The sequence below is a fragment of the Scatophagus argus genome, chromosome 2 (assembly GCF_020382885.2).
Source record: "Scatophagus argus isolate fScaArg1 chromosome 2, fScaArg1.pri, whole genome shotgun sequence".
Classification (NCBI taxonomy): Eukaryota; Metazoa; Chordata; class Actinopteri; family Scatophagidae; genus Scatophagus; species Scatophagus argus.
The window spans coordinates 24,722,122-24,743,002 of NC_058494.1; the positions used below are offsets into that span (position 1 = coordinate 24,722,122).

General features: G+C 41.9%; 1 protein-coding gene across 3 annotated transcripts; it reads left to right on the forward strand.

Moving 5' to 3' along the window:
* Positions 1-7,502: 7,502 nt before the first annotated feature.
* On the forward strand, positions 7,503-20,139 carry c1qtnf6b (C1q and TNF related 6b). Of its 3 annotated transcripts, none has more exons than XM_046373262.1 (3): positions 7,503-7,664; positions 11,183-11,378; positions 18,274-20,139. In XM_046373262.1, the coding sequence occupies exons 2-3, from the start codon at positions 11,195-11,197 to the stop codon at positions 18,819-18,821; spliced, it is 732 nt and encodes a 243-aa protein (XP_046229218.1). In that variant the 5' UTR covers positions 7,503-7,664; positions 11,183-11,194; the 3' UTR covers positions 18,822-20,139. The 3 variants fall into 3 exon arrangements, with proteins under 3 accessions (XP_046229218.1, XP_046229235.1, XP_046229227.1); XM_046373279.1 differs by lacking the exon at positions 7,503-7,664 and adding an exon at positions 7,706-7,929; XM_046373271.1 differs by lacking the exon at positions 7,503-7,664 and adding an exon at positions 10,898-11,032.
* The last annotated feature ends 742 nt before the right edge of the window (positions 20,140-20,881 follow it).

A 20,881-nucleotide genomic window follows, 5' to 3' on the forward strand; every position in this document is an offset into this window, starting at 1 on the left:
CAATTAGTCCAAAACAACAGCCTTCTCCCTGTTATATTATATGAGCTTCAAAATGATAGGATGTACTGATTATTTATTTCTGTGTTGTTGTCTTTAGCTTTCTTTTAATTAGGTTACAAAAAAAAAGCATGACATTCAAGTGGGCAAGCTAATTTTTGAACCTTTTCAGGCACAATATTATGATGCATGGAAAAGACAAACTTTTCCAAACTCTGGAAACAGAGACACGACGTCAGCTCATAAAGCAGCTGAACGTACAAAAACAGACAGGAGACAAAGTCAAACTCACAGTCCAAGAGACGGGTAAACTAAATAAAAGGACACAGGAAGAAAACTTGGTGTATACAGTTGAGGCCAGAGCCGTCTGTCGCAATCACTCGGTGTGACGGTCGCTGACTGAAGCTCTGCTGTGGCTCTCAAAGCGTTTGTTGAAGAGAGGAATTTGTGGACAAAGCAAAACGTGTATTTAAAGGGCTGAAACCATATCCAAGGCAACTCTTTGACACTGGAGGACAATGCAAAAGCAACATTACGCCACAGTATGGTTAAAGTTAGAGTGGAAATAGGCCGTTTTCTTTTTACTTAAACTAATCATTATCAGATAAATATTGATTGCACAGTGTAATGACTTGGAAAACACCTTCTGTATTGATCTATTGGTTCCCTGAAACCCTCACTGTGCTATTCTGTCTGCCAGTGGGCAGAAATTTTCCCACAAAAATGAAGGCTCAGTTTGAAAGAAAGCATATATGCCATTGCACAAGCAAAGCAGGAACAGCATTTGTTTTGCCTGGTAGCGATCTCCGTGTAACGGCGGAGTATGTGCAGAAACTCTACCCTGCAAAAGAAAAACTGCACTGATGACTGTTGCCCCATCGTTTTGTGCTGTTGGCCATGAAAGAAAAGGCAACACATAAATAATTGTAAATAACCATAACCACCTCAGTGCATTAAACATTTCCTTTAAACTAACACAAATAAAATACGGCTTAACAACAAGCAGCATGCGAATGCAATCCTTACTGCCCTGCACTGATGTAAAGGGAAGGAGATGAAAGCTACAGGAAAAAGTAAATCAGAGACAGGCACAATAACATTTAAAGTGCATGTTGAGACACATCTTTATGCATTACAGATCCTCTAAATCTTTTGGCTTTGTGTGCGTGTGTGTGTGTGTGCATTAATCTAAACCTCCCTCCTAAAAGCCCTAAAAGCCTTCCATACGCTCATGTTTTCGGAGCTTAAGATCAGGCTGTCAAGAAGAATATCTATTGTGGTCGTTGTGTAACGCACACATGCGCCATTTCAGAGAGAGTCAAGTGGAATTAAAAATAGCAGACCTACAGCCTCAGCACACTCTCACACTGCTGCTTCGCTGTAATTAGCTTTCCAGTTAATGGAGGAAGCTCTTAGCTTTTAAATAAATCATTACTCTCAACTCTCTCTCTCTCTCTCACACACACAGAGCAAGAGACACAATGCAGAGACAAACAGTACACACTTTGGCCTCCTCTAAATTGCATCATTACACACACACACACACACGCTGCTGAATCCCAGGTTTCTCCCACCATCTGTCTCATCTTCTTCCACGTTGAGTTTACACAGATGGGACCCAAAGGTGTCGCGCAGAGCTGGGAGATGAAACAACTGCACATTGAAAAAAATAAAGAAATAAAAAAAGCTGGTAAAGTTGTTAAGAGACAAAAAGGAGCGGAGAGACCGAGACACACGGAGAACAAAAGGCAGCACTGTGAAAGTTTTATATTCATACAACGAGGTACCAGCTGGGACTGCGAATACGTTGACAAGCGGAGCTGCTTGGAGGAACACGTATTCAGCCTCGCTAACATCACTCTGAGATGTATTACTATAACCTACAGTGAATATAGCAACGCAGCTACTCACAGCTGTGCAGAGCAAGTCGTTAAAGGAAAACAACACCTGTTTTTTCAACTCTTACAGACGGGTTTCCCCAGGTCAAGATAATGCTAAATGTGTGTTAAATTATAATTTATGCCGGTTTATTGGATCATTTTGTTGGACCTAAAAGCTAAAATCTAACCTTCTCAGTGTAGCACAGGGGATGGTTGTATATTCAATAATAGCTGTATTAGGGGTGTGGGTGGAGGAGGCTTTGGGAGTCTACACACAAATCTACACACTTCTCTCTTCAAGATCATTTACTCCTTAACTTTCAATGAGATTTTAGCGTTTTCACTCAAGCTTAACGAAAGTGAAACTGATTTCTTTTTATTGCTATTTTTGCTTGAGTAAATAGAACACTGCAGAAAACTGTTGCTTATCAACTCATCCAGCAGGCACAAAGCAATATTAGCCTTCATTTGGAGTCTTGTTTTTTGTCACCTAGTGAATGTAGGTTCAATATTCACTCTCCTTTAAGCTTTGTTAAACCCATTATGGAGTCCTGAGGGAAATAAGTTGAGCCGCTAAATGCTGGACTGTGCGTACCAGCTAATGGCTCGCTTTGTCTGCTCGGTGCCGGGCAGATAGGGTACAGTGGATTTTGGAGCTTTTTCACTGCCACTGCAGCTGGAAACATCTCAGACGAGAACAGCAGCAGTGAAGCACAACAGTAAAGTTGCAAGCTGGAAAACCAAAACAATGAGCCCAAAGATGCTGAAAAGCTGTGGAAGTGAGGGCAAACTGCAGAGTTCGATGGCAACTATCTGCTTGTGGTTTAGTACGAGAAAGTCCTTTCACTGATTTACCCGCCTCCCTCTCTCTGCCCATGAGCTGGTCAGCCCAACAAACTCCACATCAAATGAACAAAGACATGGAAAGTCACATCTGCAAGCAAGTCACGCAACATCCTGATCCTGCCTGGCCTGCTGTTAATGATACATAAGCATACGTACACTGGATGGATGGATGGATGGAGTAAAAAGAGACCTTGGAAGAAGTGTGGACTAATCTGAAACATATGGAGGGCAAAAGCACTAAAGAACAATGATTGCACACTCAGACTGCAGACATGCTGGCTAAGTCAGGGCTGCAGGAGTGAATGAGTGATACCAGGCTACTCTTTCTCACCAATGAGTGGTGGTATGTTTATTAAGCAAACAAGTCAGCACAGAGTTTGGAGCAGTTTTGTATCTCTTGTCATTTTGAATCATTCTCAAGTGGCTTGCTGGTGCTGTTGAGCTGAAGTGAATGCTACGGTACGTATACGCAAGTATTAAACGCAAATCATTCTTTGTTTTAAGGAAATTAAAGAAATGACTGTATGTTTCTGCAAATTACAAATATGTTCGTTCTGAGAGGCAGAGAGGTCGGTGGTGGCGTGGCACCAGCACGGGCGAGATGGCTGCCGAGCTAACGAGGACTGCTCGAGAGCATCTCAATCAACAAACTGGGTTGTTTTAGCGACTGTCGTGGCACCAAAAACGTATATTTTGAATGGAAAGTTTCCAGCTGTGTCTGTGGTGACAAACGTAGCTAAGTGCTAGTTGTGTAATGACCAAGCAGTCTGAGAGTGATAATGATATCGATTCAATGATCAATCCAATAGGGTCCATGCAAAATAAAAAAATCAGTCCATATTGTCATCTCATCTTTAAAATTCACCTTTATTTTGAAATTCAAATTTCCCCCCCTAAACCGTTTATCAGAGTTCCCTTTTACCATGTCAAGGCATTTTGGAGCACCATTAACAGCAGAAACTAAAACTTTTAGCCATCTTTTGTTTGCCAGTTCACCACAGGTACCAAATTGTTACTGTCTGTAACTTACTGCAGTGGAGGTCTTTCTTTCTGTCAAACCCTGATGATATAAATTGTGTAAAAGTCCCCAGCAGAACCAGTACAGCTGCTCAGTGGCCTGCAGCTGAAGACTGTGGCTGTAAAGTGTGAATGTGGGCAACCGTGAAGATGAATCAGAGCAGAAAAAGAGTGTGTGTATGTGAATAACACACTGCCAGGGCCCAGAGTGTCTGCCCGCTCACATCTTGTGGGGAAAGCGTGAGCCACTCCCTTCACATCACAGGTTTGAGTGACCACAAACTAAAACAATATAGCGTTAAAATCATGTTTACAAGTGCTGCAAACCTCTGAAGTACAGGCTGTTCATCTCGTCACATCGCTTTTCTGGGTTGTTATCCGCACTTTATATTGATCATTTCTCCAAAGTTTTCTTTCTTTTGTGGATACGTGTGAGGTTTTATGCCATTGGCACAACTCAAGCGCTGAACTTTTGAACTTGCGTGTTTAGCGAAGTAGCCAAAATAAATGTCTAAATAAAAAAAAATTACAGAACAGATTTGTTTTTACTTTGGGTGGGGGAGGGAATGTAACTTACACTTGTATTTGCCCACTCAGGGTCACAGAACAAAACCCACACAGTCCCACACAGCCGACATAATCATCGCACGAGTCAGTCACGTTGTGTTATTAAGCTCAGTTTAGGGCTGACTTTTGTTTACAAGGTCTCCTCCAAGGTCTGTCCTCGTAGAAAGAAAAACACATCTTTGTCAATCAATACTTTAAACTGTGTGTGTCTGTAACACACACTTGTATGTGTTCTTTCATTATTGTGCGTCTATCTAACTTAAACCAGCCGTTGCTTTGCTGTTGAATTGGCAGATTTAGATTTAGATTGACTCTGACCAGCACATGCCTTATCTTGAATTTAATATAAATCTAAACCTAATCCAGATTCTAATCTTTACCTTTGACCCCACTCTAACTCTTGGACTGATTAACACACTATTGGCCCCTCCAGAACCCCTACCTTAGAACAACCTGACTGACTAGAGCCCCAAGAGTGATAAGATGAAAATGAGCTGACAACCCATTTGGTCAGAGGATCAAAGCTCTTCCTTGCACCCTGTTACATGTTTTAGGCATGTACCGCAATAACGCATATTACCCAAAACTCTAATGCAACATTTCACTGTAAAAATATTGCGTAAATGTAGGCTAAACAGGTTAACAATAGCAAAGATTATATGTGTTTACCTGCATCCTTACACCATAGAAACACAGCCTCCTACCACACATAGAGATTCCTCTCTTCCTCTTCATGTGTTTGTCTTCTCACCTCTGTGGCGTCTGGTTGGCGGACTGCTCACCAAGCTGTGCAGGCCGACAGGAAACAGAGGAAGAAGAACGCTGCCAAACTGCAAGTGAAAAGGGGAATCAGAATCAGAATCAGAATCAGAATCAGAATCAGAATCAGAAGCCTTGATTATCATCGTACAATGAATACAACAAAATTGTAACAGCCTTGGAGTGGTTTTCTTTTAAATCTACATTTAAGTATGTAAACGACAAGATATTGTCTTGATTTTTGTCTTGATATTGATTTATTTGTATAGCCCATGTCTCAAAGGGCTTTACATAACATCATAGCAACATCCTCTGCCATTAGATAGCAAGTCTGGGTGATGGAGCAGAGGAGTCAGAGAGCTGTGAAAGTTGTGCGATCATAAGACATTATGATCGGGTGATCATAGACAGGGGAATAAACCAAAAGATAATTAACCACAAATATACTCACATAAAGTGTAATTTAAAAAAAGCTGCCATTTCTAGACCTGAATCGAAGGAGAGAAGATGTTTTTTTTGCTAAGTGCTCAAGTGACCAAACCAACGGAAAACCAACAAACTCCCCCCAGCAACCAGTGACGTCATGCATAAGTCTGTCATGTGGATGGACTTGGAGTCAGCGTTTCCAGGTTACTGAACCTGCACTGAAGCAGGAACGCCTCAGGAACTCACTGAAGCAGCCTGTAGGTGAAATGCAGCTGGTCACAAATGCTCTTTATGAGGCAGTGTGGGGTGCGCTTGCTGTATAATTAGATGTTTTTACCATCACAGCCATCCTTCATATGGGTTTCAACCAATCAGCTAAGTACAAGTGGGCCCCGGGCTGAGACCACTAAAAAGGAGAGAGTGACTTTGTTCCAGTTTGACTTCACACAAGTCACACAAATCAAATGAACCCCCAATTTTATTGGACCTAATAGATTAAATTCTGTCACTTTAAGGAGCATTTGATGTTCAGAAAAATGTCTCCTGTCTTGTGATGATGAGCAAAAAAGTTGGCCTTCATTTCACACCAGTGAGCCACAACATCAGAGCCACTGACGGGTGAAGTGGATAACATTAATCATCTGTTCACGATGCAATGTTCTGCAGGGAAACCTTGTGCTCTGGCAGTCATGTGTGATGACACACACCACCCACCTGAACTTTGCAAACCAACCTGACTGAGAATCTGCGGGATGCATCACTCAGTCAAAGCCACTCAGCCTCCCACCTGGAGGCTCCACCCTCAATGCACAGGACCCAGAGGATCAAAGATTCACGTGCCGATGATCAGAGGTCCTGTTTCCCTTCACCCGACAGGCCCCACCTGGTGAATCTGCGGTGCATCCCGCAGATTCTCGATCAGGTTGTGATCTGAGGAGTCTGCAGGCAGTTGTTGTGGTCCCTGAGACATTCCTGAGCTGTTGAAATGTGACGGGGTACGTTATCCAGCTGGGGGGAGGCTGCTGCTGATGGGAGGGGTTTGATGGGATGTGGTCTGCAAAGTTTAGGTGGATGGTGTGTGTCAAAGAACATCCACATGATTGCCAGAACCCAAGGTTTCGCTGCAGAACACTGCATTGTGAACAGTGTCGTATATGCTGAGAACAGAAATGTGCAGATGCAGAGGTTACTCTATTCTGCCTTTTTATTTTAGATGTCGTTATTATTTTTTCTCTGCACATGTATACACGGGCTCACTGGGCCTCCCAGATGTTCAGTCCAGCTGCTGTTTTCATTGTACATCTGGATCTCATTTTTTTAATTTTTTTTTTATTTCTATTTTCAGTGGATTGTTCTTTGAACTTAGCTGCACCCACAGGTGGGATGTTAAGCACAGTGAGTTGGGTTAGAGGAACAAAGACAGATCTGCATCTGTTTAACTCATCTGTGTTACTCTACCAGCACTTTTTCCTTTTTTTTTTAAATCTTCTTAGTCAAATTATCTTGAGACTGTGAATCAGATGGCATGTTTTTGTAAATGACAGCAATATGAAAGAAGCTTGATTTAAGAACAGCAGTGGGAGTTTGTGAGAGGTGATATTATGCAGTTATTTTTGGCGTGCCGAGCTGGAAAGCATAGGACAAAATGAGGGAAAAGCGGTTGATAATGGCCAAGATCTGAGTCATGGGCACAGTAAAGTAAGATGAGGAAAGAGGGGAGAGAGGGAGAGAGGGGGAGAGGGGGAGGGAAAGTGGAAAGTTGACCTGAATTTCTGCATTTAGCTCTCTGTTACAAAACTCCTGGATAGAAGCACAGCAGTCCTGACTCTCTTAAGTAAGAGTGATGGATGTGGAAGCTTTGGAGGGATGGGAGGAGGGAGGAGGGAGGATGGGGGAGAGTACAGGAGATGATCACAGGAGGACATGGAGGTCATAACGGAGGAGAACGAGTGACTTGTGATGTACTTCGATGAGGGAGGGGAGGGCGTAAAGGTGTGTGTGTGTGTGTGTGTAGGGGGAGAAAGAGGGAGGAAGAGAGTGTCATAGGGGAGAGAGAGGGAGAGGGAGAGAGAGAGAGAGAGAGACGCTGCTCCTCAGCAGTTTAGTTCCTCCTCTCACTTTGACACCAGCAGTCTGTGTTTTTCCTCCTCCGCTTTGGTGAAGCTCCATCAGGTAAGAAAAGCGACCGGACACTCTGACACGACTCGACAACGTCTTTGTGACAGTCCGACTCCGCATAACAATCCTCCGGAGCGTTCAAACTCAATAAAACGAAGAAGAAGAAGAAACACCCGGCGGCGTGTCGGCGTGCGTGCAGAGACGTGCAGGATTGAAGAAGTTATTCACAAGTCGCCAACTCAGCAGCTGCTCTTTGAGAAGTTACCCTTGACATCGCCGTGCACGTTGTCTCACTGACACGTTATTCGAAGCGCGTGGGGTTAGTGTGTGTGTGTGTGTGTGTGTGTGTGTGTGTGGGTTTGTAGCTGGATGCCAAACTGATGCTCTGGCGTTGTAGACGTGGCTTCTTAGATGGACTCATTATGACTGTTGCATGTGTGTTGGGGTTGTGCTTTGTTACCAAACACCTACACACACTTCAAAAAGTGCTTTAAATTCAGCACAGGTGAGCAGGACAGGAGCTGTTAGCTGAGGGTGGTGAAGCTGTCAAAGTTTGCTGTTACATTGGATTGTAGTCAGTTGTGTGTTGTTGGAAGCTTTTTCAAACTGTAGCTTAAAGAAGTGTTATGCAATATTTAGTAAGTTTGGCCGTCTGGCACCCCTACAGTTTGGAAATCTCTTAACTGCGATGGTTACATGATGATTATGTTACTTAATGTCAAAAACTACTGAGTAGACAACTTTGCCAACACAGCCAAGGTGTCGGCTGATATTAGGCTACGCACTAGCATCTGTTTTGCAGCCGCTGACTTCACAAGGCTATCGCCAAAAACAAAAAGATTCACTTTTTTAATCCAGCCTCTTGCTCGGGCAGTTTCTCTTTTTTCATCGAAACCTCATCTGTTAATGTTGTCTTTGGTTTCCTCACCTTTGCCATGATGTCATTGTACGCTGTTCCGCTGCCTCCTTGTCCCGGTTCCGGAGCACCTGGACCCCGGCGTCCCAGGCCTGAAAACGCCCTCCTCCTGCTGGTCCATAGCTTTTGTGGTAGTGGAGTAAACGAAACTCTGCTCCGGTGCTTTGGGCTCCCGTTCTGGTCTGGGCGGGATCAGCTAGCTGCGCGGCTAACTGAGCTAACTAGCAGCTACAGTCAGCAGCAGTTAGCAGTTGCTTTAGCAACAGGTAAAGCTATCTGTCCATCTGTCCATCAGAAAGTATAATAATAATCTGGAATTGAGGCAGAGAAGCCAGGGGACATCAGAGGAAAAACAAAAACAGTTTCTCCACAAAATGTGAACCAGATGTTTCGCTGTGTTATACTCTTCAAGCGGGAAATCGTACCCGCTCACCCAAGTTGCAGAACAGGGAATGATGGAGGTACCGTTCTCACTATTGCAAGTTATTACAAGTTATTTTCAGGTAAAATACTAACATAATGTTACTCTAATTCACCTGGACCCATGGACCTACATTTAGTCAGTAGAGACAGCAGGTACTGAGAGTGCTGTGCCCACAGTTTAGCAAAACAGCAAAAATGGCAGCAAGGCTCCCTCAGTTAAAGTATACCAGCTTTCTTTGCACATTTAAGATGCACATAAAATGCATAAAATGTATCAGTTCTTCTACACTCACCACATGCTGTGCTGCTCAGTAGCATTCACTGTCATATGTAACATCAATACAAAGTTGTCAGCCATTAATCAGGGGTATGTAAAGCAAGAAAAAAAAATCAAAATTAAAATGATGAACTGTATTCCCTGACATCTGGCTGCCTGCGATGGTGAAAGATTCAGATAATAGCTGTTACTGTTATATTTTACCATCAGGAGTTGGACCAAAATATCAAGGCAGAGCTTCAGTCATTTCATTTTCTCACAGTCACGCTCCACCTATCATCTCAAATCCAGTTAACATTCATCCGTCACTGTGAAAACCCCTGGGAATCTCTCTGTTATCGCTCTGTTGATGTTTTCCTTAGTTTTTTTTTCCTCTCATCCGGCTCTTGTTTTTTGTTCTCTCGTCTCCGTCTTGCTTTTCAGAGGATTTGTGTTGCACTCGTGTGGATTTTAGAGGCTAAACACTAAATGGATGGATAGCAAAAAGATAGAAAAGTGGAAGGAAGGGAGATAGAAAGCGGACGATACTGCAAGAATAAGAAAGAAGGCTATGGTTGAAAGAAAATATGGAACACACAGCACAGAAGGACACAGCGAGGGTTTATCCTGTGATTGTTTTGTCCAAGTTGTTTTGGCTCAATGGTTCCTCACATTCCACTCTCATCAAGTTTGTTTGCCACCCAGCAGTCGTTTCCAGCAAATAAGAACCGATAAACCGACTGAGCGCCAAGCAGCAGACAGACAAAACGCGACACCGGCTGCTGAACACATTGGAGCATCAAGCGTGTGAAGATTTAAATAGTTTTCTCAGGTGTTGGTGAAAAACAAAAAAAGAGGTCAAGTAATACTGGACTCCTCTTTTTATTTGTCGTCTTATGGCTAAAAACAGCTGAAAGCTTTCATGACACTCAAATAAGCAAATCTATTTGTTGTCTTTTTGTCTTTTTGTTCCCCTGCTTCTACATTGTGAGTTAAAGAGAGGCGAGTTCAGCACCACGTGTTGTCCTTCAAACTGCTCCTGATTGTTTTCACGCCCATGTGAGTGCGAGTGTACACGTATGGACATATGGAAGACCACATAAATCCCTGCTTCCATTTTTATATATGCTTTATATCTTTTAATCCAAGTCCACTGGATCCCACATGAGAACTCTGGGGTCACGAGACAATCTGATGTTTATGGTTTTAACCCTCACACCACAGTTTTTGATTAAAAAGTTAAAGGTGGAAAATCCCCCGTCAGATGTGCATATCGTGACGCGTCATCCATCTGTGATGTTAACGCGTGCCAGGAGTTACCAAACACTCATTTGTATCAATTTACTTTTTGGCCTTCGAGTGCACTCACACTGACTTTTCTAATTAGTAGTTTCCTGTATTTCCAAGAAACATTTCAGTATCTTAGATTAGGTGTGCAGCACTTATGTTGATAGCGAGGAAGGTTGCGAACACTGGGACGCATACTGTGCCTTCCATGACCTTGGCTGCACAACATGCCTTGGATCGGAGGAAGTTGCCTCTCCATACATTATTAATTTTGCAAAGGATTTCTCCTTGTTTTATTGTTGTACATTAGTGCTAAATTACGAGTCCAAAAAAGACAGTTGTGGCGTGTTGATTCTTACAGACTGCCAGCAAAGTCAACTCCAAAGAAGATAATCCTCAGACTCTACCGTTCGTGTCATGGAAATATCTCGACACTTGGCCACAGCAATGTGAAAACAAAACAGCACCACACAACCAAAACTGACCCCAGAACTGCTGCTGAGTTGATGGTTTCACAAGTTTAGTTTGTTGTAAGATGGAGTAAGCAAGAGTCTCATTATGTAAATAAAATATTAAGTATCAAAGTGTCAGAACTCATCCTTCACTATGACTTCATGGATATTTAAACAAACATCAAATGCCACCTACCTATAATCTTTCCTCTGTCCTTCTTTTTCTTTCATCTCACAGGTGGTGACAGCCATGTTGGCCGTGTGTTTGAGGCTGCTTTTGCTCCTCCCCCTAATTTGCTGCATCCCCTCCTCCTCCTCCAGACCTCCGTCCAGACTCTGCAGGCGGTGCTGCGACCACCCGGACACACCAGCCGCCACGGCCCAGTATCAGATGCCCGAGGTCCGCACTGTCATCAACATGACCATCCTCAAAGGTACCAGGATTAGCCTCTGAGCACCGCTGTCTTCTGCTTCCTGTCTGTTTGACATTTCCTCAGTTTTCTGTTTCCAGTTTGTCTTGTGATTCTCACAGGAAGTAGCAGCCTTTGTTTTTTGAGGTGCACTGCTTTTAGTTTGCCGTTGCATCTTCATTCACTGAAAACCATCCATCCAGAATATCCATGTTTCCTTCTCCTGCTTGAGGCACGTCCTCAGTCATAGCTCATCATAGCTTCGGCTTTTCCAGATGGCAGTTTATCTGGCATTACTACTCTTCAATCAGAAGAGTAATCCTGTTTGTTATAATGGAACAGTGTTGCTTTAGTCAGGGATTGATGATTAAGAAGAACAGATGCCACAAAAATTATACTGTCCTTAAAAAAGGAAATTAGCTCAACTAATAGTGACAGCCTGGAACCGCAACCTTGGTTGAACAAAATCTCATAACCTGATACGGGTCATTTCATATTCGGATAATGATGTATATCATGATATAGCACATTTTCTGTAAAGTCACTGAATAAATAGTTCATATAAAATGACCACATGGAAAGGTCCATTTCATATTACATCTTTGGTTATTGAACTGAAAAAATAAAAGGTACTTACTCATTTTTGATATTTGCTTGTGTTGCCCGCGTGCAAATTTCTTTGCAGCATCTGTGCGTCAGAGTGATTTGAAGCACAACAGAAGTTTCCCTTTCATCACTCGATGCAGAACATCATATCGTGCGGCTCGTATGCAGGCTGGATGATAACTTTGGAAAAGTCTTCTTAGATTGAAAGAGGCAACATTTCAAAGTCTTTGAAACATTCGCTTATTCTAAAATCTTCCTACAAACCACATAAAAACACAACCAGATCATTTTATCTTTTTGGTCCTTAAGGTGACCCTTACCTCAGTTTTCCAGGACCAGAAGCCAGGATTGAGAAAAGCGGCAATTTTAAACTTTAGTTGCACCTCAAAAACAAATATAGGGCCTACTGACACACAAAACTAAAAAGCTGCTGAAAGTGAAAATCATTTTTACCCTCCTCAAATCAAGACTTCGGGTCAGGGACACCAAAAACCGCGTGGAGCCACAAAGACACAAAGATTTTGTGTGGCCTCATTTGTACGTTTGTATGTGCAAGCGTATGTTTACGCCCAAGGGAAAAAGAGAAGAGATTAAATATACAAGGATTTTCTAATATCTACAAAATATCTGGAGAGGGATTTGTGAGAACATGTGGGTCTGATATCAGAGCCTCAGCAGCCAGCAGAACCAGAGCAGTCCAAACGATGTGTCATCTCTCTGCTGTTTTATCTGCTGGTCCTTTGATAACTGAACATGCCAAGTCTGTTCTGACCCACGGTCAACCCCCGAAACCCGTCCAACTGCTGAACCATGAAGAGAAAAATCCTTCTTCCCCTCTGTTTTCGCTCACACACACACACACACACACACAACGTATGGACTCACATGGTTATGCCCTGCTATACTGCTATAAGCTGCTGACGGACACAGTTTGTTTCACAATGTGTGTCACAATAGTTTTTCATTGGGCCACATACTACATGTATGAAAAATTACCAACTGACTCAAAGTGTACGTGTAAAATCCATAGATACACCAAGGCTGAAGTAGTGACTGCACAGCAAAAGTGTATTCACGGCTTTGTCAAGTCAGGTCAGTGAGAGATCAAGTTTTTGTTGCAAGAAGATTGAAAAGATGCCCTTGGAGCTCTCGCTCTACTGTTTTTCTGTTCAAGGTCTGAGATAATTTGAATGGAAAATGAAGGAGAAAAAAGCCTTTTATCTTATTTTTTAACAAAAGTAAAAAAAGTTAACAAAAGAGTGACATAACGGATCAGTTTCAGACCCCCGTGGCTGAGGACTTTATGGCATTTATGGGTCAAAATGTACAAACAAGGCAGAGAAACAGTACACAGTGTTACTGAACTGCAGCTGTGCAGCGAGGAAGGTCTCATCTTTCACTATTCACATATTTCTGTATGCTGTATACTGAACTTTGTCAAGTGGCTGAAAGCATACAGAAATACACAGAAACGTATGTGCCATCAGACACATGCACAAACACACACACTAAGCTGTGGACAAATCAAGTTATGCTCTTACACATATACACATGTACACCATTATCACACACAAACACACACTCCTTTGTCTCTGTGCTGCACTGCTTCAATGAACACTCACTGGAAAACAGTAAAACCTCAACGTGTGTGTGTGTGTGTGTGTGTGTGTGTGTGTTTTGTGTGCTTTCAGGTTGTGTATGTTCATGCACATGTGTGTTCTGTTGCGTTTGCTCCCACAAAGCTGTGGTGACTGGATTTAAACAGCGTGACCTGCGATCAGTTACTCAGTCAAATCTCAGTTTTAGAGAGCAGGCAGCCAAAGTTTCTCAAAAGAAAGCAGAAGCATCAGTCATGCACTAACGCGATTCTTCGCCCCCACACATTTCTGCCATCACATCTACAGCTACAGGATTAAATTATATTCTACACTCCCTTAAGATCTTCAGAAGGTCCTGCTTGGCTGAAATACAGCAGAAATGTGAAACGCAAACTCTTAAATGTTGTTTGAGGTTTTACTTTTGCAGTTTTAAGCCAAAAATGACAACACATCCAGAGGCCCCTGCTGTTAATCAGCAGGGGCCTCTGGATGTCTGGATTATCGAGATTCTTCAGATGTCAGTTCAGTGGGTCTTGCTGGGTTTAAACACTGAACATCATTGGAAAAATATCAGTGTATCTTCTAAGTCAGTGGTTCCTAACTGATGGGTCACGCTCCACTTTTGGACAGCATATCCATTCTGAGTGGGAGAAACCTTTAACTTTTAGTTAAGATTTTAGTTTGAATCACCCGTTTCCCGCATCCTGACCAGCAGCACTGCTAAAACGTGGGACTAAAACAATTAGCTGTCGATCATGTGCGCCTCACCTTTCAAAACGCTTTGTTATGCTGCTCTTTTTCTGTTCTTGTTAGCTGCCACAACAAGTAAATTTCCCCACTGCAGGATCAATAAAGTTCATCTCATCTTATAAACAGTAACCTGAATTAGCTGTAACCTTCAATTAATTGACAGATTGTCGCTTTACTTCTTCTTCAGTATCTTTCTATGGACGTCCCATATGCTGGTAACAGTGAATTATCCTGTTCACCCAGCCGACTATCAGCAGGATGGTTCTCCCTTGTGAGCCGGGTCCTGCTCAAGGTTTCTTCCTGTTAAAAGGGAGTTTTTCCTTGCCACTGTCTGCATGCTCAGGGGTTCAGGCTCTGGGTCTCTGTAAAGCATCTAGAGACAATTTTGATTGTATAAGGTGCTATATAAAGAAATTGAATTGAATTGAATTGAAATTGTGAAGTTGGTAAATTAGATGATTGTGCGACATTTAAAGAAAAAGAAAGACCAGAATCTCACGTGGGCGTGAGGTTGTTGCTTGACTGCAGCACAAAGGTTCAGTCCCATATATGGCCACGTGCAGCGCTGAGGTGCTGCTGAGCTGCTGAGCTGCTGTTTGTGGAAACTGCTGTAACTCTGCAGCAGTCTTTGTGTGGACGCTGGTCACAACTGAACAGATCAGGGGCAGATCTCCAAGCATCTGGTTTAACTCGTGACCGTGTTCAGACCTACGTAAAGAAATCTAGTCAACTTTATTTGTCAAGTCAACTTTATTTGTACAGCCCATTTTTACAAGCAGTTTGTCTCAAAGGGCTTAACATAACATCAGCAACATCCTCTGCCCTTCGACCCTCACATCGACTAAGGAAAAACTCCCAGAAAAACCTTTAACAGGAAAAAATGGAAGAAACCTCAGGGTGAGCAACAGAGGAGGGATCCCTCACCCAGGACGGGCAGACGTGCAATGGATGTTGTACAGGCAGGAAAGCAATTTGCAACATGAGAAATGACATTACTAAAAAGATAAGCAAAACAAAATCTCAACTGTTTAGTTTCACTTTTTGCTACCACCTCAATATGATTTTAACATTTCACAAGTTATAAGAAAATTATAGTAATGAAAATTATAATGAACTGCTGTAACATTCATGTATTCTTTTCTAATCTAAAACAACATCCTAAATACAGCACAGAGAGAGAGATTTCGTTACAGCCTCATGGACCTAAACATATTCATATGTATTTTGAAGTTTGACAGCCATAAAGCCTTGAATTTTACTGTGTTTTTTGCTTTGCTCACAGGCTTTTTTCATTACAGCTGTTTCAGAGTGATAAAAGATGTCCTATGAGCAGCGTCTTTTGATTTTATGTGTACGTGGAACAATAGCAGTACTTAAAATGCTCACTCAACCAGCAACAATTGAGTCAGGAGTGGCGACAGGAGGACGCACATGAGCTCATTCATCATTTTCAGAGGTTGCAGAACCAAATGGGATACGACAAGGAAGCAGGATATAAACAAGAACAGAGCTACTGAGTGCTAACACATCCAACTAGCTACTTTAATATGTTGCACATGTGAAGTACACTATATAGTCAAAAGTATTGGGATGGGGCTGTTTTTCAGGGTTTGGGCTCGGCCATTGACTTCCAGTGAAGGGAAATCTTAATGCTTCAGCATACCAAGACATTTTGGACAATGCTATGCTTCCAACTTTGTGGCAACAGTTTGTTGAAGGCCCTTTTCTATTCCAGCATGACTGTGCCCCAGTGCACAAAGCAAAGCTATATAAAGACATGGTTGGATGAGTTTGGTGTGGAAGAACTTGACTGGCCCACACAGAGCCCTGACCTCAACCCCATCCAACACCTTTGGGATGAACTGGAACGGAGATTGTGAGCCAGGCCTTTTGGTCCAACATCAGTGTGTGACCTCACAAATGCTCTACTGCATGAATGGGCACAAATTCCCACAGAAACACTCCAACGTGTTGTGAAAAGCCTTCACAGAAGAGTGGAAGCTGTTAGAGCTGCAAAGCTGTCGGAGTGTTTGGAATGCACTGTAATTAAAGTCCCTGTTGGTGTGATAGTCGGGTGTCCCAATCCTTTTGTCTGTTTATTGTAGAGTATATAAATGAAACGTTTTGGGGTTTGCATGTAGAAACAAGGGGAACAAATTAAAGTAAACCCTTAAATGAAGAGCAGAAACATAAATTCAGAAGCTTCAGATGGTTTATGTTCTGGAAATTCACCAGATCTCAGCACAGTTGAAAGCCTGGGAGATTTTGAATCCAGGTATTAGACTCTGCTTCTCGCCACCATCATAAGATTAACAAGAACTAAGAATGCAGTTCCATCCTTACAGTCATGGTTTAGGAAACTTGGAGGTATCACTGAGGCTGTTTTGGTGGCTTGCGGCAGCCCAAAAAACTTTGTTCTGATCAGTCAGTCGCTGAACACCAACATCTTGTACATGACTGTCTGTTGACAACACATATTTAGTCAAGAGCAATTTATTAAGGAGAACACTTGACTGACATGTTGACACAAAAGATGAGAGACTTCCTTTGGTATTACGAGACCTTCTCTAATACATTAAATCAATGTCATTGCAGTTCCTACTGGTCCTCAGCAGAGGTCAATAAAGGTCATGGATTACACAAAAGTCAGTACTGACTCGGCATTTAGAGCTCCTGGCACCTGAACACAGTTCACAGTCTTCGGACAGAAATTCCTTTCATGTTTCTATCACGACATTTTGTCTCGCAGTCCATGAGGAGCATAAAATGAAGATAAGCTTCAGTTTAACAAAATTGCTTCAGATTTATAAGTGGGATTCAGAATGTCAGATGTGAAAGCCCTGCTGTAATTTGTCTCCATTTCTGCATTTGTAACCGTCATGAAAGACAGGAAAAGATTAATGGCTTTGTGTGCATGTCAACATGAATGGCTTGTTTTGCAGTGAGAGCTTTGATCAAGTCTTGGACCTCTTTTTTACTCAGTAAATCAGGAATATTCGTCATGTTCTCAAAAACCTGTCTGGTTTAGCCAACTGGAGATAAACCCATGCAGTCTGGGCCAGCTTTGACTGTTAGTGGGTACAATGAAAATTAATTTCCATCTCAGCTGACAGAAAGGAGGCAGCAGGGTTATCTCAATGAGCAACATCTAATTGAGCCTCTATGAAAAAACATTAAAAGCTAAAATATTTAATTTTCTTGTACATAGCCATGTTAAATGGCGGTAGAATAAATAATAGGTACTCAGTTCCCTTATTAAAGTAATAGTAACAAAACATTAACATGAGAATATTTATTAAAAGTAAAAGCCCTGCATTCTACTCAAGAAAAACAAAGTATTTTCAGAAAAATGTATGTGAAATAATTAAAATTAAACACACTTTTTCTGCATGAATTTGGCTCCTCTAACTTCTGTATTATTATGCATTATATAATTAACTGCTACTGATGCTTTATTGTGCAAGTTAGTTTTTCAACGCAGCTTTTTGAGCCAGTTTTAAACTACTTTAGGCATTGAGGTATTTTAGTCCAAACAAATTTTTGTTAATTTGTGAGTGTGCGTGATTTTTCTCTGATATTTGTTTTAATTTGTTAAGAATTAGATTATTTTATCTCTCTGGGCCCAAAACAGCTATTTCAGTCAGTCCCACAGAGTTGAGTTTAATGGACTCAGACATCTGAAACACCAGGGTTCACAAGCCAAAACGTGTAGGAACCACTGGGGTAATCTTTAACGATTTGTTCTATTTCATAATCTCATTATATGTTTTTAGGGTAAAATCTTAATCCAAAATGTAAAGAAAGTGAAGTATCTGAAGTGCAGTGCAGTAGATGTAGCATGAAGTGAAAAGTACTTCAAAACTGTACTTGAGGATATTACTTCAGCAATTTTACTAAGTTACATTCTACCGTGAAAGACAAGATGTCCAGATTAAGATCCAGATTGTTTCTTCCTGTCCACACAGGTGAGAAAGGAGACAAAGGCGACAAGGGCACACCTGGCAAGCCTGGCCTCGAGGGACCACCCGGCCTCCGTGGACCCATGGGCCCTAAAGGCAGCAAAGGCCAGGCAGGTGCCCCAGGAGACGCCTGTAAGATCCCTCATTCTTCCTTCTCGGTGGGACGTCGCAAGTCCCTACACAGTATTGACTACTACCAGGCGCTGGTGTTCGACACGGTGTTCGTCAACGTCCACGAGCACTTCAACATGTTCAAGGGCAAGTTCTACTGCTACGTGCCAGGGATCTACTTCTTCAACATAAACATCCACACCTGGAACTTTAAAGAGACCTACCTCCACCTGATGCACAACGACAAGGAGCAGGTGATCCTGTACGCTCAGCCCAGCGAGAGGTCCATCATGCAGAGCCAGAGCGTCATGCTGGACCTGGCCCTGAATGACGAGGTCTGGGTCAGACTCTACAAGAGGGAGAGGGAGAATGCAGTTTACAGCGACGACGTGGATGTTTACATCACCTTCAACGGATACCTGGTGGCACCTGGCATCCAGTGAAAAACAGAGTGAATAAGCTGAGGAGAGGCAGAATCTCTGGGTCGGATTGTTATCTTTTATCCACAGATACTGCTTTATGCCGAGGACATTACAACTTTGGTGCTTATTATATATTCCTTTCAGGAACATACTGTGCTTTGTTAAATGAGGCCTGCCCAAAAGATGTTAGAACCATAAAAGAATGATTAAAAAAAGGCAGCAGAGCACACAATTAGGAAGGAATGTTGAGTTACTTCCTTTGCACTATAAATACACTTTTGTACAAAGAAAATCATTTTTTCCTACTTCTGTGCTGTGCTAGTTTACCTCTTGGATCACTCCTTTCAGGGACTTTGTGTGTAAACACAAGTTGTATCACTTATCAAGGAGTCATAAATCAGTGCAATCAGTTCTGTATTTGTGCCATGGTGCTCCTTAACAGGAATAGAATTTCTGTCTGATTAAAATGTGTTCAGACTGCTGTCATACCTTTAAAAATGTTTCTGTTGTGCCTTTCAGAAGAACACAACTGGTTCACCCAAATTGCAAAAACACACCCAAAATAGATTAAGCTTTGAGATATCTATTTCTGAAAACTTCTTTTGCCATTGTGATGCAATAGTGTCACATTTAGGTAGCTTTAGAGCTTGCTAGAGGTTGGCACAGGTCAGGCTCTGAGGAGCTTGGACTCAACCCGGTCCAAATTAAACTGGTTTCTGGTCTGTGTGTCCATATGTTATATAACTGGATGGATCTGGATGGATGCGAGCGTACTCAGCCCTGATCGTGTGGTTCATCGTAATCATCGTAATCATAGTGGAGGAAAATATTTCTTGTAAATTGGCAGTCTATGTAAAACAATTACATTTTTTTTTTAAAATTTAATTCAGACACTAAATAGCTGAAAAAATGACCAGAATTATCTACCAAGGAAGCGTTTGTTTTTGTTGTTGTTGGGTTTTTGGGTTTTTTTTGGTTTTTTTTGCAATTTTGGTGAACTGACCCATTAAACACAAGTATTTCCCAACATATCAAAATGATAAAACAGAGATGCTTCATCACTAAATGCAGGAGTGCATTAGGATGCTGATGATGAAATATCATGTTTTGTCAGAGACTTCAAACTGCAGAGCAGTTCTTGTAAATAGCTGTATTATAGCTGTCTTTATAGCCTAAATCTGTGCTACCACTTGGGGCTCATGCTGTGTATGTGTGTGTTTATATTGTGAACAATATTTCCTCCTTTACTAACCAAGTCTCTCTTTGTTCTGTATTCCTGATCAGCAAAAAGACACTTGATTATGAAAAATTAAAGGTTTTCAGATTTTCATGAATGAAATCCAGAGCCTCTACATTCAATTAAGATATCAAAATGTCACTTTTTCTTTTTTTTATATCCTAAGTTAAGGCGTTTAATAATATGACAGAAATTATGCTTGAGATTTAAGTCCAAAAAACTGTCCAGCTCTCTAAAATAAACAAACTAGCAAGCAAAAACCCCATGTCAAACTCTCAGAGACAGTGGATGGCTCTGCAACATGCCAGCTCCATCTGTTTGGCCATATCTCTCCTATTAGCTGTAATGCCGTCCTCAGGGAGGCTTGCTACAGGAAAAGCAGACTGCAGCGTTGTAAATACTTTAAGCCTTGAGTGCAGATCTGAAAAGCTCCATTGGGAAACAAAGCAGGACATCTGAACAGTTTCCTGGATCACCAGCCCAGAATAGTGGAGGCTGTTCCAACATGCACAGCAAGACATTCTGTGGACAGTAAAGTGAGTATTGCTTTGATTTAGGTCACTCAAGGTGTGCAATATGGCCTAATTTAGTTTTGTCTAACCTACAATTTTTATATACTTGGATAATAAAGACGTCAAGTGCGAACATTTAGATAAACTGACAGCATGAAAAGAAGGAGACAAGAAAAGAGTACACATCAAAAGCAATTGAGACAGTGGAGTCCAGAAAGACGAGAAAACGGAAATGCATCAAGTACGGTGGCTGAGAGAGCTCAACACACTACAACTTAAGAAAACGTGCAACTTAAGAAAACATCAATTTGACCATATACGCACAGCATTTT